The 24537-nt window shown below is 52.7% G+C and overlaps 1 protein-coding gene across 2 annotated transcripts in view; it reads right to left on the bottom strand.

Annotated features, from left to right (window-relative positions):
• Positions 1–24537, bottom strand: part of CORO2A (coronin 2A) — a 53115-nt gene that overhangs the window by 21508 nt on the left and 7070 nt on the right. For both annotated transcript variants that reach the window (XM_004580959.3, XM_058672279.1), the window contains exon 2: positions 5180–5380. In XM_004580959.3, the coding sequence (XP_004581016.1) occupies positions 5180–5380 (201 nt within the window). The remainder of the gene's footprint in view (positions 1–5179; positions 5381–24537) is intronic.

Here is a 24537-nt window from a genome sequence, read left to right as displayed (position 1 = left end):
CATTAGGGATCCAAGTACTTGGGCCACCAGGAGATGTTTCCCAGAGTGTGTCTTAGCAGGAAGTTGGATGGGAAGCAAAGGCTGGACTGTATCCCAGGCACATGGACAAAAGATGCAGGGGAGTGAAGGGCTTGACCAGCCCTGTCACAAGCCCTCATCCTCTGGCTTCATATGCTGAGCCCCTCAAGGCAAAGCAGAGTAGTCCCTCCTTGCCATCCTTGGAAGATTCTATAAAGGATACATGAATCCCTGGAAAGTTTTATAAGATTTGCTTAGAAAACCATCTTGGGGTGGGGTGCAGAGCATTTTTCTTTTTTTAAAGATCTATTTATTTTTACTGGAAAGGAAGGCCAGATTTAGAGACAGAAGAAAAGACAGATCTTCCATCCATCTGACGATTCACTCCCCAAATGGCTGCAATAGCCAGAGCTGAGCCAATCCAAAGCCAGGAGCCAGGAGCTTCTTCCTGGTCTCCCACGCAGGTGCAGGTATTGGGCCGTCCTCCACTGCTTTCCCACAAGCAGGGAGCTGGATGGGAAGTGGAGCAGCCTGGACATGAACTAGCACCCATATGGGATCCTGGTGCTTGCAAAGAGAGGATTTAACCACTGAGCCATCACACGTCCCTGAGTCTTTTTTTATAAGCATGTGATACACAAGAGGGATGCAGAGTACAGAGGATGGGCGCGTTCAGTTGGCTGATTTTTTGAGAAATAACTGTCCCCACCTGCTACCTTCCTGGGTCAAATCATGAACCAGCTGGGAAGTTCCTTCTGAGATCTGTTCCCATCAAGATGTTCTCTCACCCGTGGGAGAGGAGGTGGACTGTTACTTGTTGGCTTTCACAGTGTCCCAACCTGCGTTTGCTTCTACTACTTATTCATGTATCCATCCGTTAAAGGATGGTTTAACATAGCCTGTTCTTCCTTTCAGGTAAATGGAATGACAGAGTGTGTAATGGGTCTGGCTTGTACATACGTTCCTCGCCGGCAGGATGCAGCCATGTTTGTCCAGGTGTTTATGTCTGCTCTTCACGTGGTTGTGGGTATTCAATAGTACAGACACACAGGGTGAGTATCGCTTATTCAAAAGCGCTTGGAACCAGAAATGTCTCCCATTGGAGAATATCTGCCTGTACGTAATGCACTATCTTGGTGACAGGACTCAAATGGGAAGCACAGAATTCACTTGCGATTCATCTACGCCTTATATGCTCAGCCTGAAGCAGATTTTACATAATGGTGTTAATAACTTTACGCATGGGGTAGCTGGCATCAAGTGAGCGCTGCTTCCTGTCCTGTCTGCTCCATTTCCAATCCAGCTCCCTGCTAATGTACCTGGGAGAGGAGCAGAAGATGGCCCAAATGTTTGGGGCCCTGCACCCAAGTGGGAGCTTCAGGCTCCTGGCTTTAAACTGGCCCAGGTCTGGTCATTGCAGCCATTTGGGGAGTGAACCAATGGATGGAAGACCTCTGTAACTCTACCTTTCAAATAAAAATAAATCTTAAGAAATCATAATTTTTATACATGAAACAAAGTTCCATGGTGTAGAATTTTCCTTTTTGCAATGTAGGTGTGCAGAAAGTTGAGGATTCAAGGGCACTTCCGATTTTCCTCTTTGGGATACTGGAGCTGGCAATTTCAGTCTTGGATGTACAGGTTTTCCACGTTGTCAACACCACGAGCTATGCTGTCACGTCCAGTCTTGCACTTTCTGCCTGGGCCTGGCCTGCGCTGATTCACAAGCAGGTGGCAGTTTGTCTTCCACTTCACACTTCTACCTGCTCTTGATGCCCGTGACCATTAATTGCCCTTGGACTGGCCCCTGTGCAGTGGAAGCTCAGTGTAGTTTACCAATGAGAGTGGAATTCTTTCAGAGGCTTCCCAGTCTTGGGAGATTTCTCTGCTAGAATGTGCCATTTAGGCTTTTTACTGTTTTTATTTATTTATTTTGGCCTGCAGGAATCCATTCTGTTTTAAGTTTCTAAAAGACTTATTTTATTTACTTCAAAAGGCAAAGTGATAGAGAGAAAGAGAGAGACAGAAATAGAGATCTTCCACCTGCTGGTTCACTTCCCAGATGGCTGCCATGATGAGCGCTAGCCCAGGTGGAAGGCTGGAATTTCATCCGGGTTCCCTACATGGATGGCGGGGGCCTCGAGCACTCAGGTCATCTTCTGCTGCCTTCCCAGGTGCCTTAGCAGGGGGCTGGGTTAGAAGTGGAGAGGCAGCGACTCAAACACAGGCTCGCCCAGGTAATGGCGGTGTCATAGGTGGCATAATCAGCTGCAATACAACATCAGCCCCAGTGGCGGTCTCTCTTATAAACTCAAAGAAATAATTCCTTGGTCATGCTTATCATACAACTAACCTTTCCCGTGCTACAGCTTGCCTTTTAAGTGTTACTTGCTATGAGGATCCTTTTTTTTTTTTTTTTTTTTTTTTTGAGAGGCAGGATAGAGACAGAGAGGGAGGTAGACAGACGAAGAGTTCCCATCTCCTGGTTCCCTCCCTAAAGGCTTTCATTGGCTGGGACGGGGTCCACGCTGAAGGCAGGAGCCAGGAATTCAATGCAGACCTCCTGCAAGGGTAGCAGGCATCTGATTACTTGGCCCATAACCTGCTGTCCCCTAGGCTGCACATTAGCAGGAGTCTGGCAGTGGGAGGTGGGACTTCAATGCAGGGATTGTGCAGGAATCTAAACCTGCGTCTTCATTGCCAGGCCAAACAACTGCCCCGAAGGAGGATTTTTATTGCTCAACGTTTAAAATTCTTCCAGGGCTGTTTCAGGCTGTGCATTTCTACTAGAATCAGTATTGACAAGTCACATTTTGAAAGGAACTTTCCCCTATTCTTAATGTTTCTGAATGTCCTGGGAGCCTCTTCTAGGTCTCCCGTGTGGGTACAGGGTCCCAAGGCTTTGGGCTGTCCTCCACTGCTTTCCCCGGCCACAAGCAGGGAGCTGGATGGGAAGTGGAGCAGCCTGGACATGAACTGGTGCCCATATAGAATGTAGGCACTGGGGCTTGGCAGCGTGGCCTAGTGGCTAAGGTCCTCGCCTTGATCCCATATGGCCGCTGGTTCTAATCCCGGCAGCTCTACTTCCTCTCTATCTCTCCTCCTCTCAGTATTTCTGACTTTGTAATTAAAATAAATCTTAAAAAAAAAAAAAAAGAATGTAGGCACTTGAGGGTGGAGGATTAGCCACTTGAGCCATTGCATTGGCCACTTCTGGCTTGATTTTAAGACACTGTTGTTCTGTAGCTTTTTCATTCCTTAGGTTAGCCGGGCCTTCTGTCCTCACTGCTGGCCAGTGTCCCCAGTGGCCTGTGTATGTCTCTCATTTTAAGAACCAACTTTTGGAGTCCTGTGGCAGAACAAGTTATCTGCTGTCAGCAGCAAGAGCATCCTTCCTGTACAATGCTGGTTTGAGTTCCAGCTGTTCCACTTCCTATCCAGCTCCCTGCTAATAACACTTGAGAAAGCAGCAAAACATGGCCCAAGCCTTTGGGGCCCTGCACCACGTGGGAAACCTGGAAGAAGCTTCTGGCTCCAGCTTGGAGCTGGATCTGCCCAGCTTCAGCTGTTGTAGCCATTTTGGGGTGAGCCAGTGGAAAGAAGGTATCTCTCTCTCTCTGCCTTTCAAATAAATAAAATCTATAATAATAATAATTAATAAAAATAAAGAATCAACTTTGGGCTTTCTCGATCTTCTCTACTTATCTTTATGTTGTCCTCTGTTGAATTTGGCTTTTCATTATCTTTTTTCCTGGAACTTTCTGGGGGTTTCCTTTGGGCTTTTCCCCCTTCTTGAAGAAACTGGCTGGCCAGCAGCATACAGTCTCCTGACCTACGCTCCCCTGGAGGTCCTTTCCTTTGCAAGCTGTGAGTCCTATGAGGCCAGTCATTATCAGTCTCACGGGAGAGGATTTCTCAATTTCCACTCCTATTTCGACTTCAGCTGTTTAGCAATGTTGTTTCCAAATTTCCCAAATGCATAGGGACAAAACTTTGTCTTACATTATGCCTGTCAGACTCCATGATGCTGAGATAAGAGTCTAACCTAGGGAGCAGGAGGCACCCTGGTGCAGTGGGGTAAGCTGCCACTTGGGGTGCCCGCATTCCACGTCTGCGTGCTGGTTCAAGTCCCAGCGACCCCATGCTTCTGACCCAGCTCCCAGCCAATGCACCTAGGAAGACTTGAGGGCCCAAGTGTTTAGTCTCTGCCACCCGTGGGGGAGACCAGGATGGAACTCCCAGTCCCTGGCTTCAGCCTGGCCCAGCCCTGTGGTGAACCAGCGAATGGAAGATCCCTGGCTCCCTCTCCCCTACTTCCTGTCATCCCACCTCTCTCTCTCTCTCCTCTCTCTCTCTCTACCTCTTTATCATTCTTGAAAATAAGAAGTTTTTAGGAAGAAAACATCTCAAGCCACTATGATGATGTTAACCTGTGAGGTCTTGGGACAGCTGAGGTGCAGACACCTGTGTGGGTCCCTCTGCGAACTCCTACACCCCTGACTGTAGCCCAAGGGGATCCCGGCTACAAGGCATCTGCTCTGCAGGGGTCTCGTGTCTGCTCCTGCTGCTGCCCAGAGGCACTGCCAGCTGTGGCTATGGGAGCCTTGCAGCAGCCATCGGGGGTTCACCCCAGAGGCAGGGATTTGGGGATGGGTCCAGGAAGGCCTGTCTTAAAATAATCCCAAGGACACTGGCATTTTTGAGATCCAGAACAGCTGTGTCTTGGTCACGGTCAATGCCCGACCTGTACCATCTGCACCTGCCCCCAGATACACCTGCTGCTCCTGTCTGCTTCCTGCTCACCTCCCTCGGGTGTTGGAACAACACTTGCTGCTTTCTGGTGTAGCGGAAGTGGCTTTGGTTCCTCTAAGCCCAGCAAAGCATATAAACAATTATATTTAACTTTTAAGAGGGAATTAATTGGCAGCATTACTTTATGGTGGGGGTGGGGTGGGAGCGGCGGTGCTGGAAGCAGCCAAGCCCAGGACGGGTATATTCTCCTCAAGGAAGCCAAGGCTCCAACAGGTGCCAGGACTGAGCCAAGGTCACACGGGTGACCCAGGCAAGGCTGGGACTTGAAGCACCTGTGGCATTAGAAACCTGGCCTCTGCCACTATCCCTTTGTCCTAGTTGTCCCTCCAGAGTGACCAGAGGTCCTTACCTGGTGCAGGGGGATGACAAGGAAGGCGCCCCCACCGGCACACTCAGTCACGACGGCAATGAAGTGGGGGTTCACGGCACAGAAATGGTTGTCGTGCACACTGCGGGTAATGGGCACTGAGTCGTAGCAATTCTCCTTGCTGGCTGGTTTGCCGAAGACGTGCCGGAACTTGGAGCTCCGGTACTGGGGGTGCCATGACATCTGTGAGAGATAAATAGAACTGGTGGGCTGAGGCTCCCAGACCCTGATCCATCTGGGGAGAACCGCAAGGGTCTCTAAGAGGGTGGGGCTGGGGCAGCATTGTGGGGGTCCCACGTGGTAGGTAGGACACTCCATGCACAAGCCAGCAGGGGGGCCCTCCCTGCTGCTGTGGAGAGGTGGCAGGCTGGCAGGTCACTGCCCCCGACCTGTCTGCTGATGTTCATGTTTGTTTCTTCTCTCTGTGTGTGAACACGGCAGGCAGAGAGGAAACAGAGAAAGCCCTATAGTCCCCAGCCACCTCAGCAGGTGCCCCTAACCCAGCAGCCAGGCCTTCCTGGCCCACACATCCACCAAGTCTTTCACCAGGTGGATGGGCAGGCGATTCCCTGCCCCTTGGAGTTTCAGTCTTCACATCGGCCAAGTGGGAGAACATAGATCGGCCACGTGGATTGCAGGAGATGGTATATTCCCATTCCCTGGCACACGACAGACTCTGGCCCAACCCAGCGGTTACCCTTGCAAGCACAGTCCAGACACCTGGAGATTCCTTGGCTCCTTGACCAACCATCACATGGTTCACTCAGCATATACTGAGCACCAATCATTGTGTCACCAGGCCCCATGCTGGGTCCTGGGGGTGGAAGGCAGCAAGCCTGAGCCCAGCTCTCACTGAAGTGAAGGGGTTGGGGTGGCTAGTAACCCAGCGTGTTCTAGGCTGTGAGAAGAGCCTGTATGTGGCAATCAGGGAGTGCTTCCCAGGGGAGGGGACATATGAGCTGTGACTGAAAGTTAGGCAGAATCTGGCTCTATAGACAAGACCAGGAAGAACTAGAAGGCACCCCAGGGGAAGGGAGTAGCTTGAGCGACACCCCGAGGTGGAAGGGAACATGGGGTGTTTGGGGAAAGCTGTGGGATGAGTAGCGTTGGCAAGGAGCTTTACATACTTGCCATTACACACATGTGTGACCAGGATGGTGGGCATGAGCAGGGGGCACTCAAGCCTGAGTGCGCACAGGGCCAGATCACGAGTGGCCTGTGAGAGGGTCCACATCCCACCAGTCCAAGCACATAGGATGGGGGCCTCCTGGTCAGAAGGGCCTGGGGCACGCCATACCTTGTGGCGTTCCTCTCAATGCCTGCCCCTGGCTCACATCACCCTTCTCTATGTCCCATTCGCTGCTGTCCCCAGGGTCAAAGCTAAGGTCAGTGTGGCATTCCAGGCTTCCTCAATGGATCTCAGTCTACACTCCAAGACTGGCAGGTTCTTGCTCGCCCTAGATGCTACTATGCAGCTTCCTGTCCACCTGCTGTGGTGTTTCCGGTCCTTAGGCTCTCGCTCCTGGCCTTGCCCAGCTCCATAAATCCAAGTCCTTCCCTTCCCTAGCTCCAGAGTCACTTCCTCCAGAGAATCCTCCTGGACACCCCAGCTAGCCACCCTTCCACAGCTGTCTCTCCTCTTGACCTTTGCCCCTGACTCCCTGGGGTCAGGGTTTGGTGTCAGGGTCTTTTCTCCCTAATAGCTTGTAGGTTCTCTGACAGGCCTGGAACAACCCACCGTCCCTGACTGTCGTGAGTGCCCAGCACTGTGTCTGTGTACCCCAGACCCCTGAGCTGCATGGTGAGATGCAGACAAAGGAGCTTTGAGAACTACTTAGAACATGGAATTAAAAGAAAAACTTATTTGGATGCAAAAATGTGTTTTTGAGGGACTGCTTTGGTGGCACAGTAAGACTGCTGCCTGAAAATCAGCATCCCATATGGGCACCAGTTAAAGTCCTGGATGCTTCACTCCCAAGTCAACATCCAGAGATGCGCCTGAAAAAGCAGTGGAAGATGGCCCAGGTGCTTCAGTCTCTGCACCCACATGGGAGACCCAGGCGAAACTCCTGGCCCCGGTATCTGGTCAGCCTAGCCCAAGGAATTTGAGAATGTTTGGGGAGCGAATTAGCAGATGGAAGATCTCTGTTTCTCCTTCTCTGTGTGTAACTTTGCCTTTCCAGTAAATATACCTTTTACAAATGTGTTTTGAATCTAAGCACAATTATTACACAACATGCACTTCCCAAGAACTTTCCAGAGCCCTTCCCTATTTGCCTGGGTACCCACTTGTCCAAGAAGGTACTTGCCCATTCTGGTGGCTGGCAGAAGGAGTGAGGAGAGACTGTTCTGTCATCTTCTAGACACACAACCAGACCACATAAACTCGGGTAGATCCCAGCAATCAGGGGGCTGGCCCAGTCCATGGCCTTCTGAGCACAGGGGCCTGTGACACCCACATCTTTTGGTTCCTGGCCCCAGATCGTGGCTGTGTTCACCAGGATTACAACACAGGAAACAGCGAATGGACTAAGGAATACCCATCTGCTCCCAGAAATGAGTTAAGAATTACAGAAATCGTGTACAATAGTCCAGTGGCTAAATCTTTGCCTTGCATGTGCTGGGATCCCATATGGGTACCAGTTCGTGTCACACCTGCTTCAGTTCCTATCCAGGTGCATGCTTGTGGCCTGGGAAAGCAGTAGAGGATGGCCCAGTGCCTCAGGACCCTGCACCCATGTGGGAGACCCAGAAAAAGCTTCTGCCTTTGGATTGGCTCAGCTCTGGCCGTTGAAGCCACTTGGGGAGTGAACCAGTGAATGGAAGATCTTTCTTTCTTGTCTCTCCTTCTCTCTGTAAATCTGAGCTTCCCATAAAAATAAATAAATCTTTAAAAAAAACAACAATTACAGAAATCTAGAAGACACAGAATAGTCAGAAACTTAAAAAACACAGTAAGGAAATAGGGACACAGGGAAAGTGCAGGAAAAAGATCACCCAAGGTGTTGAGGAATGTTAAGCTACTAAGTATGCTGCCAGGGCCTTCACACAGAGGCGGTGGTATGCACATGTGGTTCTGAGCTTCCTAGCAGTAAATTCAACAATGGAAACAAGCTCAAGGAGGGATGTAGTCAGGGTCTGTTTTATCTGCACTGGATAGGAAGGCCTTCTTGGAACAGCAAGAACCATACTCTCCCTAGGGTCTTAGTAGGCAGCAGCTGAGGAAGGAATTTGGACCTGGGCTAGGAGAAGAAAGTAGAGGTGGAAGGATGCAGGTGAGCAGGCATTAGTTCTGGCCCATGGACCACGGCAGGAAGTAGTGTGTATCACCCCCAGCCGAAGCACCTGACACCTGCCTGCCAGCCTCGGGCACCCTTGTTTTTGGATGAAGGCAAGAGAAAGGAGGCCAAAGAGGACACAGAACCCAGAGGCCCTGAGGTGGAACTTGCACTTGGAGAGCGTTGAGGAGGGGATGAGAGGATCTCACTGAATTTCGGAGATGTTTGTTCATGTGAAAGGGAAAGATAGAGCAAGAAAGAACTCCCATCCTGTGGTTCACTCCCTGTAACACTGCACCCTCCAGGGCCAGGTGGAAGGCAGCAGCCTGTCGTGCAGCTCTCCCACATGGGAGGCAGGGACTCAAACACTGGAGCCATTACAACTACCACCCAGGGTGCACATCAGCAGGAAGCAAGCACTGGCGAGTGGAGCAGACACACAAATCCAGGGACATGTTAGAGCAAGTGAGAGGCCACAGTCACATGAGGAATGTGTTAGAGCAAGAGAGGGATGTGTTAGAGCAAGCGAGGGACATGTTAGAACAAGTGAGAGGCCGCAGTCACCTGGGCAGACAGGCATAGGCACACACTTGCACCTGAGTGCACATGGTGCACTGTGTGTATATGGGAGGAAGGGCCAGCCACAGCAGCCATGGCTAAGCTGACCTTTGTCATCAACAATCCTGGTCCCCAGGCCATGCCCTGTACCACCACCAGTCTACTCCCTGTGGGGATCCCCCCTAACTCCCTCACAGCCCTCCCACCCCCTGCCTCCAGCTCAGGCTGATGCCCAAGGGGCAGCTCGCACCCAGGAAGAAAGTGGAAGCCTCAAAAAGCCAACGCCCACAGCTTCCAGGAGCTCCTGGTCACCTCCAGGGCAATAAGAACTCAACTCTGTGTGCTCCCCAAGGACCAGGCTCCATCCCCAGCATAAGAGCAAAACAGGTTGGTGCAGGGGAAGCCAGCTGGCAGGGCCGCACAGTAGCCATGACCATTAATAACACCTGCCCCACCCTGGCCCTTAGCTCCACCACCAAGCTTCTTCCCACCGTGTGGTCACGGGAGGAAAGCTACAGCAGCAGGGACTGGGGTGGCACACCAAGGCGTGCCTGGTTTGTGTGAGGTACATGTGCCAGGCTGTGTGTGGTGTATGTGAGTGCCCTTATGACCTCACCGGAGTACATATATATGTGCACCTGTGGGCCACTGTGTGCTAATGCATGTGCAACTTTCATGACTCAGCATTCAGAGGACTGGTGCCAGCCTGCCAGGAAGTCTACAAGGGGACCCGCGCCCCTGGGCTGGGCCAGGTCTCTCAAGAGCCACTTGTCTGGTCCTGCCCTGTTCCAGCAGGTTAGCTGGGCCCGTGCCAAAGGCGAGGCTGGCTCTGGCAAGCATGGCAGATCTGATGCTCTGCCCCACCTTGGCTTCTGCCATGCCTAGCGGGCTTGCTGCCATGGGATCAGGCTCCAGGGCTGTGAGTTCCCTCCTCCTGCAATAAAAGGACTGGGTCACCTTTGGGTTCAACTTTGCTTTGAGGGTTTCTCAATGCTTGACAGCGGAGTGGCTCACCTGGTTGTCCCATCCCCTGTAACTCTTCTGGCAGATGGGGGCAGGGGAGTGGTTATGGTCCCCATTTGTTGACAAAAACACTGAGGTACAAGGGAGGTGACTTGAGCAAAATAGTATGTGTGGGGAGCAGGCATTGTGGCGTGGCAAGTTAATCCTCCACCTGTGACATAATCATCCCAATTGGGCACTGGTTCAAGTCCTGGCTGCTCTACTGAGCAGTTCCTTGTTAATGGCTTGGGAAAGTACATGGGCCCCTGCACCCACTTGGGAAACCTGGAAGAAGCTCCTGGTTGCAGATTGGACCAACCCTGGCTTTTAGCCATCTGGGGAGTGAACCAGCAGATGGGAGACCTCTGTGTCTCCTCTTTGTTAATTCTTCCTTTCCAATAAAAAATAGCATGTGTGAGAGTAAGGGATGTGGGAAGTGGAGGTGGAGTGCTCTTCCTGCTATGCCAGTGTGTTTCTGTGACAATCAAGTTGTGTTGTATGTGGGAAAGATGGTGGGGAGGAGAGACAGAGAGAAAGAGAGATTTTGGTGTTCATTCCCAAAGGCCTCCCCTTGCGTGTCCAGCCCTTAGAGCAGTGCAGGACAAGGGTTAGCTGCAGGTGACTGGAGAGCTTTTCAAACTGGGTGTGGCCCAAGCCAGCAGCACGAATTATTAACTGCGCTGCCTGTGGCCTTGGGGAGAGAATGAAATGCCCCAATTTGGTCTTTGGACGTCTGGGAGGAGGAGGAATCTGGCACAGCCACCGTTTCCCCAGAAGTCTGGGCTTCGCCTCAGAGAGTCAAAGGACATAGGATTTGTATGATTTTTTTCTTCTGCTATAATCTGACCTTGTGGGCTCATGGAGCTATCCCCATAAGTGCCTGTGGAAGTTGTAACGATTAGAACTGTAAATCACAGAGTCATTATATTAATAAAAAAAAAAATTCCGGGAGAGGAGAGGATACTGTATGTGAAGGCGATCTGCAAAAACTAGGAACACAAGCAGTAGGGAGCTACGCAAGGGCTCCCATGCTGACGGCCAGCCAGCCTGCTTCATCCACACCCTGGCCAGGACCCTGACCTGGATCAGAAAGCTCTTTACGTCAACTAGGGTCCTGATGGGGGCTTCGATGCACTCCCAGGGGGAGGCAGAACTTCTGGCCCAGGAGGCCATAGCCTATCTGGGGTTCACCAGCAGTTTCCCAGGGAGTCTTCCTGCTCCCCAGGCACCCCGCGGCCACTCTCCTCCCTCTCTGCTGCTAACCCAAGGCCGGGCCACCTCCCAGCACAAGGTGTCATGGGGTCTGAAGTGACAGCCAGTGTGGTGCAGGGAGCTAGGACCTAGGAGGTCTCTCCCTGTCTAGGTCATTCTCCTTCCCTCCTTCAAAGCAAGGAGACTGGGGCATGATCCAGAAAAGCTGGGGGGGACTGACTGTCCTGGATTGTCTGGGCTTGGGAATGGGGTGGGATGCAGAACTTTGAGTGCTAACCCTGGGGACATGCTAGGCAGGCAGGCAGGAACAAGTTGGTTCCTCCTCCAACAAGGCCTCCAGAAATTGGATTTTGCATAACAGTTCTCTTATAGAACCTGGACAGCTTGCCTGTGTAAAGAGAAGCTTCTAGAAATGACTCCTTAAAACAGGAGATTCCAGTGCAGAAAACTCTAAGAATGCCTATGATGACTCGGATGTCACCCGGACCCCAGTCCTGGCTGCTTACCATGAGCTGCGGACAGGATTTGGGGTTCACCTCCACACTGCTTGTACCTCCCAGGGACAAGGCCAAGGGCAGGTGCTGTGATGTGCCCCATCCCCACCCCGGGAGCAGTGACAGCACAGGGTAGTGGCTTGCAGCTGTGTTGGAAACACCTAAGTCAAATCTCTAGGTGGGGCATGTGGATCCTGGGACTTCTCACACTCCCCAAGGACTCCCATGGGCACGGGAAGCAAGAACAGAAATGTCACATGATTGTGATGTGGTGGTTCCTGAAGCATAGTCCCAAGCTCCAGATGCCACCCACCCTACATGTGGGATCACCGGGCAGCCTGTTAAGTTCCCAGATCATAAGAACCATAGACCTCCACCCCCTTGAGGGTGGTGCTCAGCAGGTGACTGAGGCACAAGTGATGGTGCAATGGATGGAGCAGGGTTAGGGACACCTGAACTCGATCGCCAATCTCTGCACACAGCCATAGGTGTTTCTCTAAAGCAGAGAGACTGGTCAACTTCTGGTGATCAGTAAGCCAATGAAAATGTGCTCCACACAGCCAGGGGGCTCCAATCCAACACAGCACAGCGAGTGTGAGCGTGGTCTCTGTCAATGCCCGCAGGACCACAGGTGTCATGGAGGGAAGGTGTGGAGAAGGCAGAGCCCTTGTACTCCATGGGTGGAGATGAGACATGGTGTAGGACCCTGAGAAAGCGCAGCAGGCTGCTCAGAAGCATAAAGGTAGCATCACCATGGAGGCCAGCAATTCTGCTCCTGAGCATACAGTGGAAAGCGGGGTCTCCAAGAGGTACCATCTGCTCCTGTTGATAGTGGCACCAGCTACCACAGCCACCATGCAGAATAGACCCAGTAGGCCACTGGTGCATGAACAAAGAAGCAAAATCTATCTGTCCAAAAGCATGCCACTCAATCTTAAAAAGGAGGGAAACTCTGATGGGCTGCAAGAGCGGGGGACCCCCTGTGAGTTGGCTCCAGCACATGGACTAGGATTCCAGGAGGTGGAGTGGAGAATGGGGGGCTGCCAGGGGCTAGGGGTGCTGCTTCATGGGCACAGGGGTCAGTTCTCAAAGATAAAGAGTTACGGCAATATGGACGTGCCCCATTCCACTGTGCCTTCAGGGTTCACATTCGATGTCACCACGATGAAGACCAAGCAGAAGCTCTGGCTTCTTCAACTGGTGACAAGGAAAAATGACCACAGTGGATCAACAGAGACCGAAGGGGGCAGCATTCAGCACAGCAGCAGGACAGCCACATTACATATCAGAGTACCTAGGGGTGAGTTCTGGCTCCACTTCTGATTCCAGCTCCCTGTTAATGCACCTAAGAGGTGGGTGCCGGCTAAGGAGTTGGGACCTGGATGGAGTTGCCTGCTCCTGACTTAGCCTTGGCCGCTGTGGGTATCTGGGAATGAAGCAGTGGATGAGACCCCTCTTTCCACCTGTTTGACTCACTCTCTGCTTTTCAAATAAAAAGCTGGTTTGAGTCCCAGCTACTCCACTTCTGATCCAGCTCTCTGCTTACGGCAGTGAAAGATGGCCCAAGTCCTCGGACCCCTGCACCCATGTAGGAGACCTAGAAGAAGCCATCACCGCTGCCTCCTAGGGTCTGCATTCGCAGGAAGCCGGAAGGATGGCAGCCAGAGCCAGGAATCAAACCCAGGTATTCAGATGCAAAGTGTGGGCATCTCAGCACCTGCTGGCTCAGCACAGGGGCCTGGCAGCTTGACCGCCAGGCTTTTCATTTTGGTCCTGTGTGACACAGAAGCCTCTCTTGTCCCACATGGCTTCTAACAGAGGTAAAAATTAATTCAAATGAAATCAAATGTGAAGTGTGGTGCCTTGTTCAGCGAGTCCCATTCCCACTGTCCAACAGCCACGTGCAGCTACGGGGACCCCAAAGCACAGTGTGATCATAGGGCATGCCTGTCACTGCAAATAGTACTGTTCTTCCCTGAAGCATCCTGTCTTTGGGACCCTTCTCCCCAAGGATATCAAATCACAAACAACCATGACATCACAGTCCTCCCCTCCATCCAGGCATCACTTCATCTTTACAGATGGGGAAACTGAGGTGCTAAGGGGTCACGTCCACTTGCCCAAGATAGCCCAGCTCTCTAGTGGCTGACCTGCAGCCTACTGGCTGGGGGCCAGGTCACACTCTCCCAGGGACCATGCCCTGGTGATTGAGAAAGGCAAGCCACATGGCCCCTAGAGGGGTGTTTGGCACACATGTAGTAACACTGCCACGGTCCCTGCTGTGTGTGTGCACGTCGCTAATCCTGTATAGCCTATGTACTGAGGGTTCAGTGTGTTGCAGATCTCGGAAAAAAAAAATCAAACAAATAAAAAACCAGAAAGTGCAGAGCTGCAGACAGAGGCACAGACAGGCCTGGGACAAAAGCAAAGCACCCCTAAGGCCCTGGGAGAATGGACAGAAAACGGGCTGGGCAGGTGGGGAGGGGTGGGCTGTGGGGGATGGGGGTGTGTGCAGGGCCAGGCTGGGGCAGCAGGGAAGCAGCAGCAGTACATGACCCTGAGATGCTCTGACTGGTCTGGGCATGGAGCTGGAGGGGCAGCCAGCAGCCTGTGCTGTCCCTGGGCCTCTCGCCCCTGCCCAGCCTCCCTCCCTCCCCACCCTCTCGGCCAGTACAGATGCCTCCCCGCGGGCCGCAGGAAACACAGATTGAGTCAGAGTCGGCCAAGAAAGAGCCTCTTCTCTTCCTGATCAGATTAGGCCTGAGCGAATGCCTGTTCTGACATCTGACACTGCCCAGAGCCAGGGTCCCTGGGTTGGACGCCTCAGACACTGCTTGACCTCTCCTGACCCCGGGGGGCTTCCCAGCATGCCCTCCCCGGCCCTGGTCCCCCCAAGCCCTCCACCCTGGCCGAGGCCTCAGCATCCTGCTCCCTGGGGACTCATCAGTTCATCTCCCATCTGCCCCTGCTCATACCCTGACCTGTCATCTCTCTTAAATCTCACCCAGCACCTCCTGTATCCTTGCTGGAAAGTCACCTGCTGGACTTGGTTCTGAGGGTCCCTGCTTCCCTCTGACCTCCCTCTCTCATTTGCAAGCCAAGTACTAGGTTAACTGGAGGCTGGATCTCCCTAGCCTCCAGTTCATGCACCCTGGTAGGCTCATATTTGTGAAAGAGAACCCTAATACCCACTTCAGAGGCTGGCAGGCTGAGATGTGCAAAGCACCCAGCCCAGGGCAGGCAAGGGTTTGCCTGCTCCCTTCCCTGCCCTACCCCCTCATGCTGCTTTTCCCTATCCTTCCTCACGCTGGCTGTGCACACCCACAGACCCGAGGCACCTGCCCGCTGTCTGCCACCAGCCTCTCCCAAACCCTCCTGGGGGGGCCTCTTGAAGCCCCTCTCCTAGCAGCTGTGCCAGTCAAACCAGAAACCCTTAATTCTGACTTCAATTTGTTTGACGACTTTGGGCAAACCTCATCGCCTCAGGTTTTCTGATTTTCCATCTGTACAATGGCAACAGCCTCCTCACCATACTGTGAGGGCGATCGGCTGTGGGCTCTGCCACGGCAGCTGGCAGACACACCTGGGACAGGGATGCGGCCAGAGGGGCAGGTGGAGCCATCCACCTGTGGGCTGGACCTTTTGGACTTTCTGGAGACAGAGAACTGCTCTCCTGATTATTCACTCATACCAAGCCCTGACCCGAATCGCGGGCGGGTTTATTGACCCACAATCTCCCTTGGTGGCAGTTTCGAGCTACAAGGGTCACAGGGACTTTCCAAGAAGCCTGCAGGAAGTTGCAAATCCGGAGCCTCCACTTCCGGCTCGCTGTCCCTGGCACGGTTTCTGGGTTCATCTCTGGACAGCAGGGCACACGAAAGTCCAGAGGGGGGAGTGCCATGCATGGGGCCCATTGCAGAAGTCAGAGGCTCAGGGTCCTGGGATCAGCCTGTGGTTTTGCATTCCATTGCCAGTACTTGCTCTGCCAGGTGCAGTAGCTCAGCTAGCCAGCCTTCTTGGGTAACCTCCGAATGGGGGCCATGCCGGGTGCTATAAGGGAGAGGCAGGGATGCCCAGACCAGGTCAGTTTGATGGGACAGACTGGCATGGAAGCAGCAAGCTGAATTCAGAAGGAATTTACAAACTGGGGGAAGGGAGCAGGTGTCTAGGCTGGGCTGGACTCAGGGCAGGGTGGGGCAGAGTAGTGGGGGGACTGGATGAGGCCCTGAATGCCAACTACGCCGAGGATGAGGGACGAGACACCTGAGACCGCCAGCAGTCGCCCAGGTTTTAAGCCCTGAGGGCGTGGCCTGGTCACAGCTGAAGTAGATTTAGTCCCTGTGACTTGGAAGCCAGAACTCTGGGGCTGGCTGCTGGATGTACTGGTTTTCTTTGCTCCACAATGGGCTTGCAGCGAAGTTAGAACTCACAGGTAAACTGTTTCCAGGCCCGGCACTCACAGGCAGAAGATTCTGAGGCCTCCCTCACTCAGGCTTGGGAAGAACATGGAGCATGACCGCCCTGAGACAGGAATCCCCCCACAGGACCAGGAGGGGATGGGGAATTCCTTTCTGCTCCTCTCCTGCCTGCTTATTGCCACGGAGACACAGGCCACTGCTCCAATGGCCTTCAGCTCCCCAGGCAGGGCACTGCGGCATGGCGGGAGGTGAAGGGGCAGGCAGCCGTCTCCAGCCTGCCTGTGCTCAGGCTGGGAGTGTGGGCCATGAAGGCCGGGGCACCAATGGATTGACTACTCAGGCTCCCAGCACCAGGGCCAGGACAGATGTCGGTACTCTGGCTCAAACAGGCACCCTGCTGCAGGCTGGCAGTGGGGACAGGTGCCCGCATCACACTTAACAACTCTCTGCAATAGGGACTGACAGCCTGGTACCTGCAGGGTGGACAACCACCCACATGGTTCTAACCACATTCAAACAGGTGCAGATGGGGCCTGAGAATGTGCTTTTCTTACAAGCTCCCAGGTGGCTGACTCTGCAGGAGCCAATCTGGGGACCGCTCTTCCCGCAGATCTGCTTATGATGTAACTAAGCCCCTTCCTGCTCCACCACTCATTTCACCCACCCAGGCACCCTGGATTGGGGGCTTGCCCATTGCAGAGATGTGCTGAGAGCGCTCAGCTCACAGCGTGGCGCAGCTTTTCTCAGTGAACGCCAAGCGCTCTGGGGATGCATGATCAGCCACCTCCTGGATCGGTGGGGCTCGGGACTGTGAGCCAGGCTTTCTATTCTCTCCAGCATCCTTCACACCAGACCACCTAAGGCCCGAGGCCAGCACACAGCCACCTGCAAACGAGGCAGTCACCATGGAGTGGTGTGTGTCCCTGATGGCTTCCCCATCTGAACAGCAAGCAGCTCCCTGCAGACACCCTGGCCTTCTCTAGATCTTGGTGCCATGTCTGCACAAGCTCTCACCACAGCAAGCAACTCAGAGTGCACCTAGCTCTAGCACTTCGTATATCCTCAAATAAAAACAGAGTAAGGGAGCCAGTTCATGTCCCGGCTGCTCCACTTCCCATCAAGCTCCCTGCTTGCAGCCTGGGAAAACAGTACAGGATGGTCCATAGCCTTGGCACCCTGTACCTGGTAGGAGACCTAGAAGCAGCTTCTGGCTTCTGATCAGCCCTGTTCCAGCCATTGTGGTCAGTGGATAGAAGATCTTTGTTTCTCCTCTTGGTAACTCTGCCTTTCCAGTAAAAATAAATAAATCCTTAAAACAAAACAGGCCTGGTGCATTAGTCCAGCTGCTAAAGTCCTCGCCTTGCATACGCAGGGATCCCATATGGGTGCCAGTTCTAATCCTGCCAGTTCTGCTTCCCATCCAGCTCCCTGCTGGTGGCCTGGGAAAGCAACTGATGATGGCCTAAGGCCTTGGGATCGATCCTGCACCCACATGGGAGACCTGGAAGAGGCTCCTGGCTCCTGACTTAAGATGGGCTCAGCTCCGGCCACTGCAGCCACTTGGGGAGTGAATCAGATGGAAGATCTTTCTCTCTGTTTCTCCTCCTCTCTGTATATCTGACTTTCCAATTAAAAAAATAAATCTTTTTTTAAAAATTAGAAAATAAAATAAAACAAAGCAAAGCAAAACAAACCAAAACAAACAAAAACCAAGCAAGCAGCGCATCAGCGCTGTAGCAGTTAGTTGGTCCACAATAAATAGGGGACCCAGGGAAACCCTCTACCAGGAGCAGCAGCAGATTGTACCTCAGGTCCTCATCTTCCAGCTGGGATGAGCACGAGGACTGACCTCCCCTTAGGAGTGCTAGGAGGAGCCAGTGAACTTATGCATCACTCAGGTCTGCTGGCTGTGCCTTGCACACACAGTCCCTGGTGCTCAGGTAAAACCCGTAGCGGCCGAAGCAGCTACTGCACAAAGCTTATGGAGGCAGATGCAAGAAAAGGAATCGCCACACTGCAGATAGGACACATAAGAACCGTGATGCTGTCTCTTGCATATTGTGCTCAATGCAAAACGGGAAGGATTTGGCCACACTCCCCACCATGACTGCTTGCTTCCGGTCTCCTGCTGACCTCCCATCTCTCAGCCTTTCCTTACCCTTGGCCTTGGTTTCTGCCATGCCTTCAGGGTCAGGTGCTAGCTCTCCTTTTCTCTCTGGCTACTCAGAGCCTCCAGCAGAGAGGTCACACTACTTCCCCAGGCTCCTGGTACAGCCCGGCTGTTGTGGCCAGTTGGAGAGTGAGCCAGAAGATGGAAGATTTCTCTGTCTCTGTCTTTTTCCCCTTCTCTCTGTCACTGCCTTTGAAACAAATACATCTTCAAAAAGGAAACCAAAAGTGCATGGGGCTTCAAATGGGGCTTCCAGATTGAGCCAGAAGAGAAGGACCCCCATTCCTCTCTGAAGTACCTCTCACAGATCTCAAAAGTTGGGTAGCGGTAGGGATCATCTGTGCCCGGGAGCACCTTCTCCCCTACCCCTGGGCGAGTACAGCGGCAGCCTGTGCCCCTCCCCCAGCCCTTGGTGCTGACAGATGATGGAAATAACCGCTTGGATCTAATCCAATTTCCGGCCAGACCCACTGAGTCTCCAACTGTCTTCTTGCTGGATGACAGCTGGGCCAAGAAGCAGACACAATATACCAGGAGTGCCAGAGGCCAGGGCCCTGAGCAGGCAGATATCCAGCCCGGCTTCATGCCTTGGGTCCCCACCACTACGTGGGGACAGTTCAGGGTTTCAGCTGGTGTCATGCCAGAAACACAGAGCTCCCTACTTCTTGAGGAAGACAAGTTCAGCCACCAGACCCCTCTATCTGAGTAGAAATTGACAGGGATCCCAACCCCTGGCTTCTGTCGGTGGAGCCCCACCACCCACATCCCTGAGCCTGGAGGGTGGCTCTAGTTTACAGAATTTTCTGTGTGACTCAGTTTATCATAGTTAACCTTTTCAGTCATCTCCCCACTGGTCCCTGCCACCATGATGCTCCAAGCTGTCCCCATCTTTCCTACAGTCGCCCAGATTACCCTAGCAGTCTGCAAAGAGCGGCTGAGAAGTGTTCAAGACAGCAGGTTCCCCCACTTCTCATGCACACCAAGGACTCTAGAATTTGTGGCTCAGATCCTGAAAACCTGAAACAGAAGGGGGAAACTGAGTCAGCAAGCCCAGGTCTCAGAGGCAGCCAAGGTACCTGCGTCCAAAGGTGGGAGGGCTGGGTATCAAATGGAGAAATCTCAACCCACTAGACCAGATGTTGTGGTAGGCACCTGGGGCCAGCAGCAGAGTACAGAGTCCCAGAACAGGAGGGCAGTGGGCTCTGAGCTTTTCTGGTCGTCTCCTCTTGCCCAAGGCACCAAAATTTGAGCTTGTCCCCTCTGCAGTATCTTCCATCCCACACAAATGACCATGACCAGAAGCCTCAAGACACAATGTATACACAGGGGGAGACTGGCCATTCTCCTGAGCATCTGCAGAATCCACATGTCCTACAGCATTGCACCAGTGTTTGAAAAAAAAAGGAAACCACCTAGAACTGCCTTCTGGCCATGCCAGACTCACTTGCCATCACTCTTGTTCCCTTGTCTTGAATTTGTAAACTAGCAGAGCTTGCCAAAAGCGGACCAAAGAATGATGAGACTGAGCCAGATGCGACTGGCTAATCCTCCCTCTTTCAAGTAGGCACCAGTTCGTGTTCCAGCTGCTCCATTTCCCATCCAGTTGTGGCCTGGGAAAGCAGTAGAGGATGGCCCAAAGCCTTGGGACCCTGCATCTGTGTGGGAGACCAGGAAGATGCTCCTGGCTTCGGATGGGCCCAGCTCCAGTTATTGTGGCCACTTGGGGAGTGAATCAGCAGATGGAAGATCTCTGTCTCTCCTCTCTTTGTAAATCTGTCTTTCCAATAAAAAAAAATCTTAAAAATAAGACAAAAAAAAAAAAAGGATAAGGGGGTCCTGCTCACCCCTGCTTCTCTCTAGAGACTCGTGGCCATATGAGACTTGAGGCTGCCCAAGACTATGGCTGGGGAGGTATCCACAGGTCCAAACTCGGGAACTGTGGGTAAAGCTGTGACATTTCCAGCACACACTTGCACGGCTCACTCAGGAGGCCATGGGAATAGAAGATGAGTGACCCAGAGAAGAAGTTCAAGTTGCAGGGATGCGTAGCAACAGGTGCAAAACAAGGACTGAAAAAGGTCCAACTTATCCCAGGGACCCTGGCTGGTTAGGGAGCAGGACCTGGAGATATCTGGAGACTAAAACCAGCTGTCCAATGGACATGGTCCTCTTAGTGGACAGCAGGCAGATCCCAATCCCTGTGCCTGTCTTCTTCATCCTGCAGCCTCAGTTTGCTCATTTGTGAATGGGACTAATCAAGCCCAGCTCCTATTCACCACACCTGATGACTGTGCAGTGGCCCCTTCTTTTACCCTGGAAAGTTCTGCCTGGGGGCTGAGCTTTGACAGTGCCCCTTGGGACTCAGGTGTCCCTGTGCAGATGCAGCCTATGCCCGGCCTGGTGGTGGGCAGCTGTGGAACATGGGTCCCGTGTCTTGTGAGGCAACAACCTGACATCTCTCCCTTGTCTCCATGGCTCTGCCTCCCCTGCCCTACATCTTCCCATCTCCTGGCTCCTTCCTGCCTCCTCCTCCAGGCTGTCTTCTTCCCTGACCCTCACCCCTCCTAAGCTGAGCCCACACTGGAGCTGCAGCTGGCAGCACTGTCTACTCCAAAGCCCAAAGGGGCTTCTTTTTTGGACATGTAGGGTCATGGTGTGGCCAAGAAGGATACACAGAAGAGGGGGGACAGGAAGGAAGGAGAAGAGGGGAGGGCATCGCCTCCCTAGCATGCTCCATGGGCTTCCCCACTCCAATCCCTTGCTTGTGCTGTTTGCTTTGCCAGTCACTCCCTCTCCAGCACTTTGCCCAACAGCACACAAAGGCCCCCTCTTCTGGGAAGTCTTCCTGCCATGCATTATCATCTGTCCCCATTATGGGCCTTGACTCCCCTCCCTGGCCTCCGGATTCCTCACTTAGACTGTGGACCATGAGTCATGTTTTCGTCTCCAAAGGAAAATCCAGGGAACCAAGCTCTTAGCAGCTGCGTGCCCTCAGACCCATGCTACAGTCTCTATGAGCCTTGTTTCCTGGGCCCTCTCACTTCCCAGTGACTTCCTTTCCTTGACCTCAGCCATCTCTTCCCATCCCAGGCAATGAACTTTATCTTGGTGTGAAAAATAACCCGCCTATCTCAGAGCATGCCCCACATCCGGGACTTAGGGTGGGTGGGAAACCGGGTGGGGCTTCTCCCTCAATATCCCCCTTTACCTCAGATACGTGATGGAAACAATATGGATAATAATAGCATTACCCACTCTCCTATCCCCCTAAACCTTTTTTTTTTCCTTCTTTTTCCTTTAACTGTAATTAACTATGTAAAGATTGTCAACAACAATACAATAAAAAGAAAAAAAATTTAAAAAAAAATTAAAAAAAAAAAAAAAAAAAAAGAAAAAAGAAAAAATAACCCGCCTACTTTTGGTGACCCTCATTCAAATAGCCCCAGTAGACAGCATCCTGTCGCCTGCCAAAGGTGACTAGCCGTGGGACTACATCTGCAGGGGATCGGTAAAAACAGGCTCAGGATCAAGGAAGGAACACAAGGACTCACTTCAAGTGATACAACCCATTCAGAGATGCCAAAGTCCACTACACGCTCAGCTTGACTTGCCTGAAAGGCTAGGAGTGGCAGTGCATGTGGCTGTCTGGGTCTCTGGACACTAGCTTACCCTGATCAACAACCCCTGGGTGTTTTCTCACATCATCTGGCAAAAGCCAAGCCCTGAATGAGCAGGGAGATCTGAGCTGGGGGGCGGGGTAAACGCACTCCCAAGCAGGAAGGAGGCCACAGCTGGGAGAGGGTTCTGCCCACTGTGGCCATCCTCTGTGAGGGCCACCCCTTCACTCATCCCACTTTCTAACTGTTGGCTCATGGCCATGGCCAATGCTGCTTTCACCTGCTCATTCAGTCTCGGCAACTAACCAACCACTCGGTTCCCGGTCTTTTAAAATGAGCCAATTTGGCACAGAAGTGCAGTGCACTGCTTAGGAAGCCCATGTCACGTGCTGGAGTGTCTGGCTTTGAGTCCCGTTTGGGCTTCTGACTCCAGTTTCCTGTAACGCACACCCTGGGACACGGCAGTACCGGTTCAAGTAGCTGGGTCTCTGTCTTCCATGTGGGAGTCCTGGATGGAGTTCCTGGCTCAGCACTGGCTATTGTGGATAGTTAGTGTGAACTGACAGATAACAGATCTCTGTCTTTCAAGTAAATAAACAAACCTAACGCTGGTGCAGTGGCACAGCATAGTAAACCATGGCCTGGAATTGCTGGCATCCCACACGGAAGCCTGTTCAAGTCCTGGCTGCTCTACTTCGGATCCAGTTCTCACCTATTATTCCTGGGAAAGCAGGAGAAGATGGCCCAAGTGCTTTGGGACACTGCCACCCATGTGCTTGGATGTAGCTCCAGGCTCCTGGCTTTAGCCTGGCACAGCCCTGACCACTATGGCCATTTGAGGAGTGAGCCAGCAGATGGAAGATCAAGCTCTCTCTCTCTCCCCACCCCTAGCCTTTTAAATAAATAAATCTTGGGACCAGCACAGTAGCTCTACTGGCCAATACTCCACCCGCTAAGTGTCGGTATTCCATATGGGTGCCAATTTGTGCCCTGGCTACTCTACTTTCCATCCAGCTCCCCGCTTGTGACCTAGAAAAGCAGTGGGGGATGGCCCAAATCCTTGGGACACTGTATCCACATGGGAGACCTGGAAGAAGCTCCTGGTTTTGGATTGGCTCAACTCTAGCCATTGCAACCTTTTAGGGGGCCGAACCAGTGGATGGAGGATCTTTCTGTCTGTCCTCTCTCTGCAAATCTGGCTTTTTCAATGCAAATAAATAAAATCTTCAAAAAATAACTAAAAAATAAAATGCAGGATATATACATCTGAGCATATCATGGTGTGAACGCAGCTCATGCCCGCTCAGGCCCGCCCGATGGTTCTCTGACACAGCCAGAAGCCCCTCACCAGAGGCCAGTGCCACAGAACCAGGAGCTAAACAAACTTAAGGTCTTTTGCTATAGCAACAAAATGGGGGCAGCAGGGCCAGGGCCAGGGCTCCACCTCTCTGGACTCATAGTGCCCAGGGGTCTGAGTGCTTTCAATGCCTCCTCCAGCCTCAGGATCTTTTGCCTAGCTGCGTCTCCAGCTGATTGGCCCTTACTCCTCTTTCAGATCTCAGTCCCCAAGTTCTTTGGAACAGCCTTCTGCAGTGACCCTGGGCTGCACCCATTCTTCACCATGCATAATCTTCACCGCCCCCAGTCCCTGCCTCCTACAGGCAGCTGCTTTAGGTGTCATGGGATGCCATGACAACTGGGCCATCTCTCCCTTTTGGTCTGCAGCCCATGGGGTAGGGCCTGGCTTTTGCGCTCCTCTGCATGCTTAACACAGGGCTGCACTTCGCATATTGAATCTGATCAGTACAGGAACAGAGGTCCTATTTACAAATTAAAAGAAGGGGCCTGTGTGGTGGCATCATAAGCCAATTCTCTGCCCATTGGGACACCAGTTCTAGTCCTCGCTGCTCCACTTCTGATCTAGTTCCCTGCTTGTGAACTGGAAAAGCAGCAGAAAATGGCCCGTGTGCTTGGGCCCCTGCACCCACATGGGAGACCTGGATTGAAGCTCTTGGCTCCCAGCTTCAAATTGGCTCAGCTCTGGCCATTGCGGCTATCTGGAGAGTGAACTAGCAGGTGGAAGATCCACCTTTCTTTTCTCTCTCTGCAACTCTTTCAAGTAAAAAATAAAATTTTTATTTAGGGAATGATTGGGCTTGCCAGGATTCCATGTGTGTGTGTGTGTGTGTGTGTGTGTGTGTGTGTGTGTGTGTTTGTGTACTCCCGCGGGCTTTCTCCAGGTCACACCACAGACCAAGCCACTCCTGGTAGGGGTGTGAGGCTAAGCCCCGGGCAACCAGCTCTCAAAGTTCCTTGCAGTCGGTTACCGCCCCTCCCCCACGCCCCACAGCACTGGGCACTCCTAAAGCAGCCTTCAAGCCTGCTTCCTGTAGGGTGCACACACTCTGCCTCTCCTGGGCCCGGAAACTTTCCCTCCAAGGGTCTGTAGGAAGACAAAGAGGGACAATCTGAAGACAGCAGACGCAGACCCCAGCTTGGCCACCTGCTTGAGGCTACGTGACGTCCAGAAGGTGGCACAACCTCTCAAGGTCCCTCTTTCCAACTGTAAAAAGGAGGCCCAGGGTGTCCAT

Source organism: Ochotona princeps, chromosome 14, assembly GCF_030435755.1.
Source record: "Ochotona princeps isolate mOchPri1 chromosome 14, mOchPri1.hap1, whole genome shotgun sequence".
NCBI classification, from domain to species: Eukaryota; Metazoa; Chordata; class Mammalia; order Lagomorpha; family Ochotonidae; genus Ochotona; species Ochotona princeps.
Note: the sequence above shows the minus strand (reverse complement) of the source record. Positions and strands in the feature narration are given on the sequence as shown.